The 14398-nt window shown below is 43.7% G+C and overlaps 1 protein-coding gene across 1 annotated transcript in view; it reads left to right on the top strand.

Moving 5' to 3' along the window:
* The window catches only part of disp3 (dispatched RND transporter family member 3), a 249008-nt gene that overhangs the window by 90727 nt on the left and 143883 nt on the right, over positions 1–14398 (top strand). Inside the window, exons 5-6 of the mRNA XM_078239103.1 lie at positions 5563–5723; positions 11066–11205. Coding sequence (XP_078095229.1) covers positions 5563–5723; positions 11066–11205 — 301 coding nt within the window. The remainder of the gene's footprint in view (positions 1–5562; positions 5724–11065; positions 11206–14398) is intronic.

The following is a 14398-nucleotide window of genomic DNA, read 5'->3' on the forward strand; positions in this document are numbered from 1 at the left end:
AGAAACTCCAAGGCATTTTATGAAGTTAGCCTAGATCTTAATTTTTACATTTGATTTTGGCATTAGGGTGAGCATAAGGTGTTTCAGTCCAGATATGATTCAAGTGACCCACCAGAAAACTTTTATCAAAACAATCTTTATTTAAGAACAAACTTCAGAGATGTAAACCTAGTCTCTGGCAGCTCCCAGTTTCCAGACTTCAGAAAGGGGAGAAGAGAGACACTACTCTCTCCCAACTGAAAAGCAGCATTCAAAAAACAACTAAGCTGAGAATCTCTGTGTAAGACTAGCTATACCCAGTCACATGACCATACTTGTCAATCATCCAAATCAAACTCCAACTTTGTAAAGTTGCAGGGGAACAGCATTTGTTCAGATTAAGCAATTATGCTGCTGCAGCAACAGTACAGAATGCCGGTTGTAGACAGAGGGCCCGATTTTACCAAAACTTCGCGCCCCAATCGCGGTAAAGTTGGGCATCGGGCCTATACAGATCGCGGCTTTACCAACACCTGATTTGGGCGCGGTCCGGCCCGCACCCGAATCGGGCGGCCTGACGATTTAAATGCATTTGCATGCATTTAAATCGACTTAATGAACCACGCGCCCAGCTCTACCGCCAAATCCCACTTTATCGTCTTCTGGTCCGATGCGGATCCGCGCACTAATCCACCTGCCAAATAATAATCCGAAGTCGCCGCTGCAGCCTCCGAAGAGCGGGGTCAGAGACTGCAACGGCTCTCTGATCAAGCTCCTCCTCTGGGGGGGAGGGGAGGAGACGAGGGGGTGTGACGTATCATCCTCTGGGGGGGGTGGGAGGAGAGGGGGTGTGACCGATCATCCCCTGGCCGGGGAGGGGGGGGGGAGGAGGGAGGAGAGGGGGTGTGACCCATCATCCCCTGGGGGTGGGGGGTTGGGAGGAGCAGGGGTGTGACGTATCATCCTCTGGGGGAGGGCCGCTGCCACTCTGCGGCCGATGCCCCCTCCCCACCGGAGGAACGAATCCCTCCTCTCTGGAGTGGCCGCATACTTCAAACACCACGACTGTCATTATTCACCTCAGCGTTCCGCCTCAGCTCCCCACCGATCAGCCGCAGAGTGGCAGCGGAACCCCCTGCCCCCTTCCTCCCCACCAGTTGGTTGCAGAGTGGCAGCGGCCCACCCCCAGAGGATGATACGTCACACCCCCTCTCCTCCTTCCCACCACCCCCCCCCCCCCCCCCAACCAAATGATCTGTGTCAGAGAGCCGCTCTCTCTGCTTTTTTCTTTCGTGCCCGGGCGCGCTGCTTCAAATTTTTTTCGAACTGCACATGCGCAGTTCAGAGCTCCGATCGTTCTGGCAGTGCTAAGCCCCGCCCACAGCGCGAATCGGACCGGAGCCGGCAAAACACGTATGGGCGCGCTGGAAAGAGGAATCCGGGCTCGGATCTGTATTACTCCCAGATCCCGTCCTTTGGGCCCGATTTTACCAATCGGAGCCTGAGTGGCTTCAATAAAATGGAAGGGACTGCTAGAAACATCCTGCATAGAAACATGACTAAAATACATTTCTTTAAGGCACAGTATCGTCACAATGGTCAGGCACTGTAATGAGATTTTTCTAGACACCACCTAGTTTTCTGAATCATTCTACCTAGTCCCACTCCCTTACCTTATCCCAACAGCCTTGCAGAGTCTTTATTTTCAGGTAACAATCTGATTCCCTTCTGAATACCTCAATTAAACCTGTCCCCATCATGGTGTCAGGAATTTTGTTTCAGACATGAACCACCCTCTGGGTGAAAAGATTGTTCCTCATATCTCGTTTACTCCTTTTGCCAATTATTTTGAATCTGAATTCAGGACAAAGTTTCCACTGGGGAGGGACATTGATGGACAGAGGTAGTTGAAGGGACTGCAGGGCAAAACCTCCACTGGGGAGGGGGATTGGTGGACAGAGGTAGTTGGAGGGGCTGCAGGGCAAGACCACCACCAAGTTGGGGCATTGGTGCATAGAGGTAATAGAAGGGGCCACAGGTAAAAGCCTCCACCAGGGAGGTGGACAGAGCTTCAAGTCAGAAACATGATAGGTGAAGTTTGGGGGAGCCGTCCTATAGCTCACAGTGGGAAGAGTCTGTTATAAAGGGCTATAAGTGCGTTTGGGCCAGAATGAGATATTTTCGGTGTGAAAAAGCATTTTTGCACAGTTATCCTCGCAAAGACTCTCTTTGTCACAGTCTGGGGAAGGTGAGGGCATATCGGTCCAGACTCAGTAGTGCTCAGAATGTTGTGCACGGTTAGTGTTCACAACTCCACACACCTTGGTCCCTGAGGGTTTCTGGCATTATGCTGTATTGCAGATGGCACATTCACAGTCAGGGGAGGTATCTGCAGCTTATTTTTGGTGAAAAAGTAGTGCAGGGGCATTGGAGGGTTCTGAAAAGGGGTGACGTATATCTGACTGAGCAGGATGCCTTAAGATGGAGAGCGGGGAGATCCAGCTAGGCACCTCCCAAGATTTCTGGAATACAAAGTAATTTCCACTACAAATAAAAAGAGTTCAAGGATTTGAGCAGAAGGATTGATAATCGTTGGATGTAGGGAACCCTGGAAAATGATCTACCTCAGGCCATTTGTGACAGACAGCATGGTTTTGTAAGAGGGAGGTCGTGCCTTACAAATTTGGTGGAGTGTTTTGAGGAAGTGACAAAAACGGTTGATGAAGGAAGGGCCGTGGATGTCGTCTATATGGATTTCAGTAAGGCATTTGACAAAGTCCCACATGGCAGGTTGGTTAAGAAGGTTAAGGCTCATGGGATACAAGGAGAAGTGGCTAGATGGGTGGAGAACTGGCTTGGCCATAGGAGACAGAGGGTAGTGGTCGAAGGGTCTTTTTCCGGCTGGAGGTCTGTGACCAGTGGTGTTCCGCAGGGCTCTGTACTGGGGCCTCTGCTATTTGTGATATATATAAATGATTTGGAAGAAGGTGTAACTGGTGTAATCAGCAAGTTTGCGGATGACACGAAGATGGCTGGACTTGCGGATAGCGAAGAGCATTGTCAGGCAATACAGCAGGATATAGATAGGCTGGAAAATTGGGCGGAGAGGGGGCAGATGGAGTTTAATCCGGATAAATGCGAAGTGATGCATTTTGGAAGAAATAATGTAGGGATGAGTTATACAATAAATGGCAGAGTCATCAGGAGTATAGAAACACAGAGGGATCTAGGTGTGCAAGTCCACAAATCCTTGAAGGTGGCAACACAGGTGGAGAAGGTGGTGAAGAAGGCATATGGTATGCTTGCCTTTATAGGATGGGGTATAGAGTATAAAAGCTGGAGTCTGATGATGCAGCTGTATAGAACGCTGGTTAGGCCACATTTGGAGTACTGCGTCCAGTTCTGGTCGCCGCACTACCAGAAGGACGTGGAGGCGTTCGAGAGAGTGCAGAGAAGGTTTACCAGGATGTTGCCTGGTATGGAGGGTCTTAGCTATGAGGAGAGATTGGGTAAACTGGGGTTGTTCTCCCTGGAAAGACGGAGAATGAGGGGAGATCTAATAGAGGTGTACAAGATTATGAAGGGGATAGATAGGGTGAACAGTGGGAAGCTTTTTCCCAGGTCGGAGGTGACGATCACGAGGGGTCACGGGCTCAAGGTGAGAGGGGCGAAGTATAACTCAGATATCAGAGGGATGTTTTTTACACAGAGGGTGGTGGGGGCCTGGAATGCGCTGCCAAGTAGGGTGGTGGAGGCAGGCACGCTGACATCGTTTAAGACTTACCTGGATAGTCACATGAGCAGCCTGGGAATGGAGGGATACAAACGATTGGTCTAGTTGGACCAAGGAGCGGCACAGGCTTGGAGGGCCGAAGGGCCTGTTTCCTGTGCTGTACTGTTCTTTGTTCTTTATTAGGGAGGGGTCAAGCTACTCTGGGAGTGAGAGCTCAGCACCACTATTTTCCGACCTGGACAAATGCACATCACTAACTTAAAAAAGAGATAACATTGTAATGGTGAGAGCTCTAAGGGCTGACTGGAGAACCAGTGTGATGCACAATTGAAGGGACACCTAACTGAATAGTGTTTCATCAAATGAAAGGAGCTACACACCTGAGACATGTTTGGTGCCTTTGAGTGGCAATGCATGGAATTAGGTGAGTTAAGCACCGAGGCACATTCATGCAAGACAAATCCCTATTCCATGCACATAAAACTCCTTGTATTAACCCCTTATTCCATTCTCAAGAACCATAAAAAAGTGTTTTTATAAAAGTGTTTTATAAAAAAGACTTACGATTCTAAGTCAGCATTTGAGATGAGGAAGGGTTACTCGGAGTTTACAGCAAACAGGGATATCAACCTCATACACAATTTGGGGGAGAAATGGCATGAAGAAGAGGGATGATTGAGGGCAACATTCTTCTGAAACATTGTAAACCTTACCCAGGTTTTTGAAGTAAATCACCTAACGCTTTTCTGCATGTATTGGGCAAATTATGCTAATCGTTTGCCAGCACTATTGAATTTAACCGTAACACTTTAATTACTAGCTATTTCAAGCAATTCAGTAAGTTTATCAAATCCAGTTAAAGTGTTATTAATTGCAGTTAACTATTGACCATGAAACTGAATACCTTGGGGCAATGTCCAGGAACGCCAGGAACATTGAAGCTGCCCAAAGTTTCTACTTTCTGACTGTCCCGGTTAACAGTGCAAACATTCTGAACATCAACCAGCTGTTCACTAAATACATATGATCAAATAAATCATCATGCAATTTGGGTCAATGTAGCATCATGAAATACAGTCCCTAACTTTTTTGAAAAATTAAGATCCATGGGCTCTTAACCTCTTCAAAGTTTTCGGTCCTGGAGGTTAGTTGGATTTACCATTCACCACATATAACAAACAAATTATGTTTGTATGAACTTGCCCGCTGTATACAGTAGGGACAATCATAGAAACCCGACAGTGCAGAAAGAGGCCATCGAGTCTGCACCAACCACAATCCCACCCAGGCCTTACCCCCATATCCCTACATATTTACCCGTTAATCCCTCTAACCTACACATCTCAGGACACTAAGGGGCAATTTTAGCATGGCCAATCAACCAAACCTGCACATCTTTGGACTGTGGGAGGAAACCGGAGCACCCAGAGGAAACCCACGCAGACACGAGGAGAATGTGCAAACTCCACACAGATAGTGACCCAAGCCGGGAATCGAACCCAGGTCCCGGAGCTGTGAAGCAGCAATGCTAACCACTGTGCTACCGTGCCGCCCTTGATCAATGATCAAATCCTGTTAAGCAGTGCATTCCACTTCCTTACAACTCTGAGCTTCTCAAACCCTTGTAAGAGCTTGAAATCTTCATTTTTTAAATAGTGCGTCTGTATGAAATGTATCTTATTGCCATTTAAAAGGAGGATTAAACTATTTAAAATAAATCTCTGTTAAGGTGGCTGACAGAGGAATTTCAGCCAAGCACATTGACATATATATGAGATTTCCACCCTGTACTTTTGAAAAGATCAAAAAATCAGGTGTTTTTTTTTCAGCAATAAACATTGTATTTTCAGGGGTTGATGATGTCTTTGTTTTCATCAACACTTTCCGGCAAGCAAGCCACCTTCGAAACCCACAGGAGAGGATGATTCATACCATCAAAACAGCGGGGAAAGCCACCTTCTTCACCTCATTCACCACAGCTGCTGCCTATGCGGCAAATATATTTTCCCAGGTTAGTTAATTATAACAGATTTCATGCTGTGCAGTCTGCTAATTTATTCTATTTGTGTGATTGACATAATTCACTATTTATTTCCGTTTTCACTTTTTAACACACTAATGTTTGTTTATAATGCCAAATTCAAGGCTGTCTGGAGAATTCGGTGAAACAGAATGCTCACAAACGCCATTCCAGTTTCCCCTAACATTGAGAGCACCCCAATACAGATGAAAGTAGGTACTCACAATGCTGTGTGTACATCAAATTGTACCAGGGATGGGGACTTCAGCTATGAGAAGAGACTTGGAGAATTGTTCTCTAGAGCAGCAAAGGTTAAGGGGAAGTTTCACAGAGGCATTCAAAATTAGCAAGTATTTTTGAAGAGCTGGCACGGAGTAAATGTTTCTACTGGCAGGAGGGTGGGTAAGCAGAGGACACAGAGTTAATTGGCAAAAGAACCAGAAGGGAGATGGGATTGTCTTTCATGCAGAGTTGTAATAATTTGGAATGCACTGCCTGAAAGTGTTGGACACAGTAAGAAGTCTCACAACACCAGGTTAAAGTCAGGACCTGTCTGGAGACAATACACATCTCTTTAACCTGTGCTTAATGCTCCCTCCACCCACATTGTCTGTATCTTTAAGACCTGGCTGGTTGTAGGGATTCGCATTCTTTAAGACCTGGCTGGTTGTAGGGATTCGCATTCTAATCAGTATTCTGTAACTTGATTTTGTGTCTCTGTGCACTGTTTGAGAGCACATTTCCACTCCATCTGACGAAGGAGCAGCGCTCCGAAAGCTTATGGTATTTGCTACCAAATAAATCTGTTGGACTTTAACCTGGTGTTGTGAGACTTCTTACTGTGTTCACCCAGTCCAACGCCGGCATCTCAACATCATGAAAGTGTTGGAAGCAGTTTTAATAGTAACTATCAATAGGGAATTGGATTAATACATGAAGTGGAAAAAGTATCAGGCTTTCGGCAAAAAGAATGAATTTCATTGGATGGCTTCTCAAAGAGCCGGCATAGGCAAAGTGGGCCACGTGCATTTCTTCTGTATTTATAATTCTACGGTATTCAGTGTTGCTATTGTTAACTAATTTAATTGTGACCCCCATTGGCACAACTAAGCTTAACTTGTTCAGCCTGAACAATTTGCAGCAGCATGTTTTAGTTTTAATATCACGGCGGCCTTCAATGTTTAGTGGATTAATGGCTCAGTTGAGACCATGGCTGAATCCTCACATCTGTTTGAAAGGTTGAATGTCTCATTTTGGTTTCAAATTCATTTTCCCACATTTCATGTCATTTTGGAAAGGAAACTTGTCATTGCCAACTAGCCTGACCACATATCTGCACCTTCACTAAGATTGCCTTCTTTTACCTCCGTAACTTCACCAAATTCCATGTCTACCTCAGCTCACCTGCTGTTGGAACCCTCATCCAGGCCGTTGTTACCTTCAAATTTTCAAATTTTTACCTGCTGTTTCAAATCCCTCCACGGCCTTGTCCCCTTAACCCATAACACTCTGAGATAACTACACTCCTCAATCCTGGCTTCTCACACTTCTCTGATTTTAATTGCTGCACTGTTTGCAGCATGCATTCACCTTTTGAGGCCCTAAACTCTGAAATTCCCTCGTTAAAATGTATGCCTTCCATTAACGCCTACCTCTTTGACCTCATCTGCCCTAAAATCTTAAGTAACACTGTCAAATTTTGTTTGATAATCACTCCTGTAAAGCACTGTGGGGCTTTTTACCATTTTTACCAAAATGATTTTGTATAAATACAAGCTGTTATTGTTCTTATGAGACTCCAATCCCACACCAATATGATTGACTGAATTGTCCTCCGAAGTAGCCTAAAGTCACTCAGGTGTATCAAACTGAAATCAGTCCAAGAAGGGCCAACACCACCTCCTCAAGACAACTTGGTATGGGCAGTAAATATTGACCTTGCATGTAACACTCATAATCCAAGAAAGAATTAAAAGTATTAAATTAATTTCTTCACTTTTTTTTTACATGCCATTACAGCTTTCATTATTGCCCATATTGGGCAGGATTCTCAACCCTCGACAGACGGCCCATGGGAATCCCGATGCCCTGCAGAATGGGGCATCCAACAAAAATCGGGATTCCCAATGGGCCTCAAGGCAATCAGGATTCACCACCCACCCCACCAGCCTCTGTCAGATTCTGCCCATAGCCGGCGGCAACAGATAATTATGCAAACTCGCTAATTGTATTACAATTATCTCTCAACAGTGGGGCTGACTAGTGGGCTCCCCAAGATGAGCTCATTAGTATCCTTCAGGTGGGTGAATCCCATCTGATAGACGCTGCCAGTGCGAGCGGAAAACACTCCTGTTTTCCCGCCAACGTGGGCAGTTAGCCTACAAACAGGAGTATTCCCCCCATTTTGTATCAACATTGCACACTTTTATTGCTTTGACAGTCCCTCAGAGTCGAAGATGACTTGCTCCCACTCAGGTGAGTTTGGGGGTGGCTGAATAGTCCAACTCTGGAGCCATAGAATCTGCCACAGGTTTGGCAAGTGGTGTGAGATGAGATGGGTGAGTGGGATGTTCTGAATTCAGCACTCTCTTTCCCCTGTTTACGCTTGACCTCTGCATGCTCCATCCAGTGACGCTCGAGGTGATTGACACCTTCATGGATATTTCTTCTCCAGTTTGTGTGTTCTAATGCAAGCGATTCTCATGTGTCAGTGAGGATGTTGCACTTCTTTAGAGGGGTTTTCAAAGTGTCCTTATAACATTTCCTCCGCCCTCCCAGTGAGCGCCATTGCAGAGCTCAGAGTAGAGCACTTGTTTTGAGAGTCTTGTGCCAGGTGTGCGAACAATGTGGCTTTTCCATCACAGCTGCCTCAAAACAGGGGATAGTGGCCTGGGAGAGAACACTCACATTGGTACACCTATCCTGCCAGTGGAATTACAGGATTTTGACAAGGCAAATTTGGTGATACCTGTCCAGGGATTTGAAGAGTCTGCTGTACATTGCCCATGTTTCTGATGCATACAGGAGGATGGGGAACATGGCTGCTCTGTAGACCATGAACTAGGTGCTGGGTTTGTGGTCTTGCTTCTGCTTGCACTGCTTCTATTGCCCTGATGCTGCTCCTCTCACCCCGTTCGTGTTCTCACTGCTCGTCTTACCCTGCTGCTGCTCATCTCTCTCTCCTGTTCTTGCTGTTCCTCTCACTCTGTTGAGGTTCTCACTGTTCCTCTCACCCCGCTGCTGTTCATTATTATGTCAACGACATCAGTAATAGCATTCTTGTCTGCGCGTCAAAGATTATGGGTTCAAGCCAGGGCTGAAGTCACAATCTTGCATTGCTAGGAAGGTCAGAGCAGTTATAACTGTTCTAAAAGATTGCAATCTCAGTTATATACAGTGGTTAGTACTGCTGCCGCACAGCATCAGGGAGACAAGTTTGATTCTGGCCTTGGCTGGCTGTGTGGAGTTTGCATGTTCTTCCCGTGTCTGTGTGGGTTTCCTCCAGGTGCTCCTGTTTCCTCTCACAATCCAAAGGTATGCAGGTTAGATGGATTGGCTATGAGAGAGTTGTGAACATAAATCGGCCTTCCATCTATTGACTCTGTCTATACTTCCCGTTGCCTTGGGAAAACGGTCAACATAATCAAAGACCCTTCCCACCCCGGTTATATTCTCTTCCACCCTCTTCCATCAGACAGATGATATAAAAATTTGTAAACTCGTACCAACAGATTCAAGAACAGCTTCTTTCCCGCAATTACCAGACTTTTGAATCGACCTCTCATATATTGAACTGATCTTCTCTGCACCTTCTCTCTAGCTGTAACACTATATTCTGCACTCTGTTCCACTCCCCTCATGTGCTTTCGTATGGTATGATTTGTACGGATAGCATGCAAAGCAATATTTTTCACTGTATCTCAATACATGCAACAATAATAAATCAAATCAAATCAAATTGTCTCTTAGTATCCAAAGATGTGTAGGTTAAGCGGATTAGCCATAGTAAATGCATGGGGTTACAGGGATATGGTGGAGGGGAGGGCCAGGATGTGATGCTCTTTCAGAAAGTCAGTGCAGGCACGATGGACCGGATGGACTCTTTCTGCACTGTAGAGATTTTATGGTTCTCTAATTCTAAATAGTTATTATGTATATGCCATTCACATTCAAACAGTTGTAAGTTGTTCTGTTCATGTTCAGAAGTTCAGCATCTGTCTATCAATTAGTAACTTAGATAATAGGCTGCTAATTGTATTAATTGAGGTTACATACATATAGGTGGAGGGCATTGATCGGATGGTTCCTGGAGCACATGTAAAGAGACACTTACTAACCTGAGGGTAAAGTGCAGTCAGGAGATAGATGTAATTTTTCACTCTGTGAATAAAACTATTCCAAGCTCTGGTTTCTTTGACGAAGGGTCATCTGGACTCAAAACATCAGCTCTTTTCTCTCCTTGCAGATGCTGCCAGACCTGCTGAGATTTTCCAGCATTTTCTCTTCTGGTTTCTTCCTTTATCAACTGACTATCTGGAGTATAACACAGGCATGGTGCATTTCACCAGTGTTGCTTTGTTTCTTATATTTTGTTAAATTTGAGAGTATATTGTTTGAAAGTAACTTTTCTGGAATTGTTAATGTGAAGATTGTTAATGCTGGATGATTGTTTTTAATTTGATGAGCAGTATCAACAACATACCCTCCTCAAACAGGAATTGAAGAGTTACATTCAAAATAAAGACCCCTCTTTATTGCTCCAACTTAATGTCTTAGTCCTCATTTCAGAGTGGCCCTACAAGTTCATCAATAAGATATTTTCATTTTCTAGAACCAGCTACAATTCAGCTACTTCCCTGTTGCTGTCAGACTTTTGAATGGACTTATCTTGCATTAAGTTGATCTTTCTCTACACCCTAGCTATGACTGTAACACTACATTCTGCCCTCTCTTGTTTCCTTCTCTATGAACGGTATGTTTTGTCTGTGTAGTGCGCAAGAAACAATATTTTTCACTGTATGTTAATACATGTGAAAAATAATAAATCAAATCAAATCAGAATTGTGGCCTCACTGAGCAACCTGCCAATTTAGCCCTGAACCATGATCTGTATGTTTATCCACTCCAGGAAATGCAATGTGCCTGCTAAAGAAGCATTTCATGTACTGAACCTTATCCCAGCAGGGGAGGAAACCAGTCTGGCTAGATTTTAATTAAGGATAGCATGTTGATTTGGTACCCAGATTATTCTATTTTCAGTACTGACTCGTGGCTGATTTGACCTGTGTTACTATTTAAAATCTTTAATAATAGCCCTGTTTTGTTCCTACCAGATCCCAGCAGTCCATGACTTTGGACTGTTCATGTCTTTGATAGTTGCTTGCTGTTGGGTGGCTGTTCTATTCATCATGCCAGCTGCTCTCTGCATTTGGAGTCAATACATTTCACCTTTAGAGATATCCTGCTTCTCCAGGTAGGGGCCTTTTTTAAAAATTTCTTCTGTATGTATTTAACAAGGTGAAATGTGGGCAGTGCTAAAGAACATGAACATAACCTTGTGGGTGTACTTTTTTAGTACATGTTGTAATGAGGGAGGTCTTGTGGCACAGTAGGTAGCGTCCCTGCCTCTGAGCCAGAAGCTCTGAGTTCAAACACCACTCCAGGGATTGATGGCTAAGGAAGTTCATTCATAACGATCCTTTCTCCTGCTTAGGTGCCCAAAGGTTTTGCAGCACTATTTGAAGAACAGCAAGGAATTTTCTGGTCAGAATTCCTCCTTCAAACTCCTCATGTTTAAATCACTCCATGGCCCCACTCCTCCTATCTCCCTTCAGGGTGTGTCCACCAACATTATAAACTTCCAAGAACACCCAATTCTGGATTTGTGCATTTTTCTGTCACTTTGTTCCATCATTGGTGTCAGTGCCTTCAATCATGTAGGCCCTAATCACTGGAAATTACTCCCTACACATTTATTTTTGTCCACTTGCTCTCATCCTTTAAGGTATTCATTGGTCAAGCTTTTTATTACTTGTCCTAATAGCCCCTTTGGCTCAGTGTCAATTTTTTGGCTGATTGCCTTGGGGCATTGTGCAATATTAAAGAGTTTAAGGAGTTATATAAATACAAGTTGTTAAAATAGAAATTAAATACAATCTTAACAATACCCAGAGGTAAACTCTTCTGCTAAATTCTTCAAATTACATAACAACTAACTTGAAAGATTGCAAAATGGTTGAAGCACACAGGACAAATCAAGCGGTGTGTTCATTTATAAAATATTGATGAGCATTAAACCTTACACTTGTATTATCTACATGAATTATTTATCTGAATGCAAGGCCTGAGGACTGAGTGTTTCAGAAACTAGAAAAGCACCTCACATTTGATAAAAATGGAAATAAATAGAATATCATAATTAACCAGTCAAGAATATAAAAAGATAGTAAGAGCTTTTATGAGTACACAAGGGAGGAGAGTAGCTAAAGTAAACTTTAGTCCCCTAGAGGTTGAGGCAGGAGAAATTATCATGAAGAATTTGCAGAGACATTGAACAAATGTTTTGTGTATGTCTTCACAAATCAGAAATGGAGGGTAACCAAGGGGCTACTAAAAAAAAAAGGGAACATAAGGTCATTCATATTAACAAGGGAAAAAGTATTAGAGAACCTTAATGGACTAAACTCTAAGAAATCCCTTGGAACTGATGGCCTACGTCCTCGAGTTCTAAAGGAAGTAACTGCAGTGGATGTGCTTCATTACAGTTTTCCAGAATTCCCTAGTTTGTAGAACAATCTCAGCAGATTGGAAGTTAGTCCACTGAGCAAAGTGTTTTTGGCTGCACAACCAGATGTGCAAGGGTAAATTGGCTCCCCTTTAATCAACCTTCTTGGTTGGTCGCAACAAAAGTTTTAAATTTATTTTCCACGAGGATGTGTCCTTTTTAAATCAGAACCTATTTATCTTTTAAGCTGTGAACAATAAGGAGCTAATCACACAAGGTTTTTTTTTGAGTCAGTGAGAGCAAATTTATTAACCCTTAAACCTGAGAAACCAGCTTAAAAATACAACATCAAGCATGCAGCCATCATATAATTATTAGGGCTCACACAATTAAACAGATATGATAAATAAAGGGAATTAAAGTACAGTAATTTTTTTTAAAAAGGTTAGTGTCTTTGAGGTATAGATTTAAACGTTGTGGCCATTTTGGGTTAGCTGTTTTATTGGATACAGTCAGCTGTTGCAATTATTATGTGATCTCTTTACGGTGGCATAGTGGTTATCACTGCTGCTTCGCAGCATCAAGGACCCAGATTTGATTCCAGTCTTGGGTGACTATCTGTGTGGAGTTTGCACGTTCTCCCATGTCTGCATGGGTTTCCTCCGGGTGCTCCAGTTCCTTCCACAGTCAAAGGTATGCAGGTTAGGTGGATTGACCATGCTAAATTGCCCCTTAGTGTCCCAAGGTGTGTAGGTTATGTGGATTAGCCGGGAAAATACGCAGGGTTATGGGGATAGGGCGGTGGGTGAGCCTGGGTAGGATGATCTGTCAGAGGTTCTGTGCCGATTTCAGTGGGCCAAATAGCCTCCTTCTGCACTGTAGGGATTCTATGATCTTGGTTTACTGGTAGTTTTCTGGCAGAAATTGCTTCTTGAACCAAGCAACATGCTTATTCCGAGAGAAAGAGAGCAGTCCTCAGCTTGTTTCCTCTGTTAAAGAATTTCTCTACACCACCTGTGTCATTTGCCATCTCTCTCTCTCTCTCTAATGCAGTTTGGGAACCTAGCGTTGTGGGAAATTTACCACTTCGGAGTCAGACTTGGAGGTTCAACAAAACAGTTTTATTTCGGACAAAGCTTTGGGAGAAAGCACTGGTACTCCGCAGTACTTGGCAGCTACCTTTTCAACTACACAATGGTAGTTGAGCATCTCTTATACTTTTTAGGCAATAGTCAGTACGGACATTAGCCGTTAACACATCGTTACAAATTGAGTAGACAGATACGGACATCGACAGTTAACACATCGTTACAAGCAGACAGGTATGGACATGGACAGTTAACACATCATTGTACATAGAATGGATACATTCATGCAGTTATGTCCTCTATCAATGACTGGTTTCGATATACATACATTTATGTCCCCATCAGTGGCTGATCTTGTTACATTTATGCATTTATGTCCCCATCAGTGGCTGACCTTGGTATCAAACTCATTGTTCTGGGTCTGCTCTTTATCTCAGGTCTTAAAGTGCCTCAAGGTCTGACCAGTTTCCTGCAGCAATTCAGATACTGCAGGTTTTAACTCTTGGTGTAATTTCTGTGCCCAAAGTCGGTGCCTTTTAATGTCCCTTCCCAGAGTCCATTTTGTGTGCCAGCTAACCATTTTGTGTCCATCACTTTAATTTCACCATAACACTAGGATAGTGAGTGGGCTGCATGAGTGACCCTCATTTTTCTCAGTGGGCTGCAAGTTTGAAAATGGCAATGTGCACTAACCAATACCCCATGAATAAGATTAAATACATTTAATACACACTGAATATTTCATACTGTGTTACAGAAAAAGCTAAATCATTCATATATAATTAATAATATATTCAAATGGGAGAAATATTTACACTCATCTTATATATATTGCAATTTACTGTGCTTGTGAA

This window comes from Mustelus asterias, chromosome 22 (assembly GCF_964213995.1).
Source record: "Mustelus asterias chromosome 22, sMusAst1.hap1.1, whole genome shotgun sequence".
Classification (NCBI taxonomy): domain Eukaryota; kingdom Metazoa; phylum Chordata; class Chondrichthyes; order Carcharhiniformes; family Triakidae; genus Mustelus; species Mustelus asterias.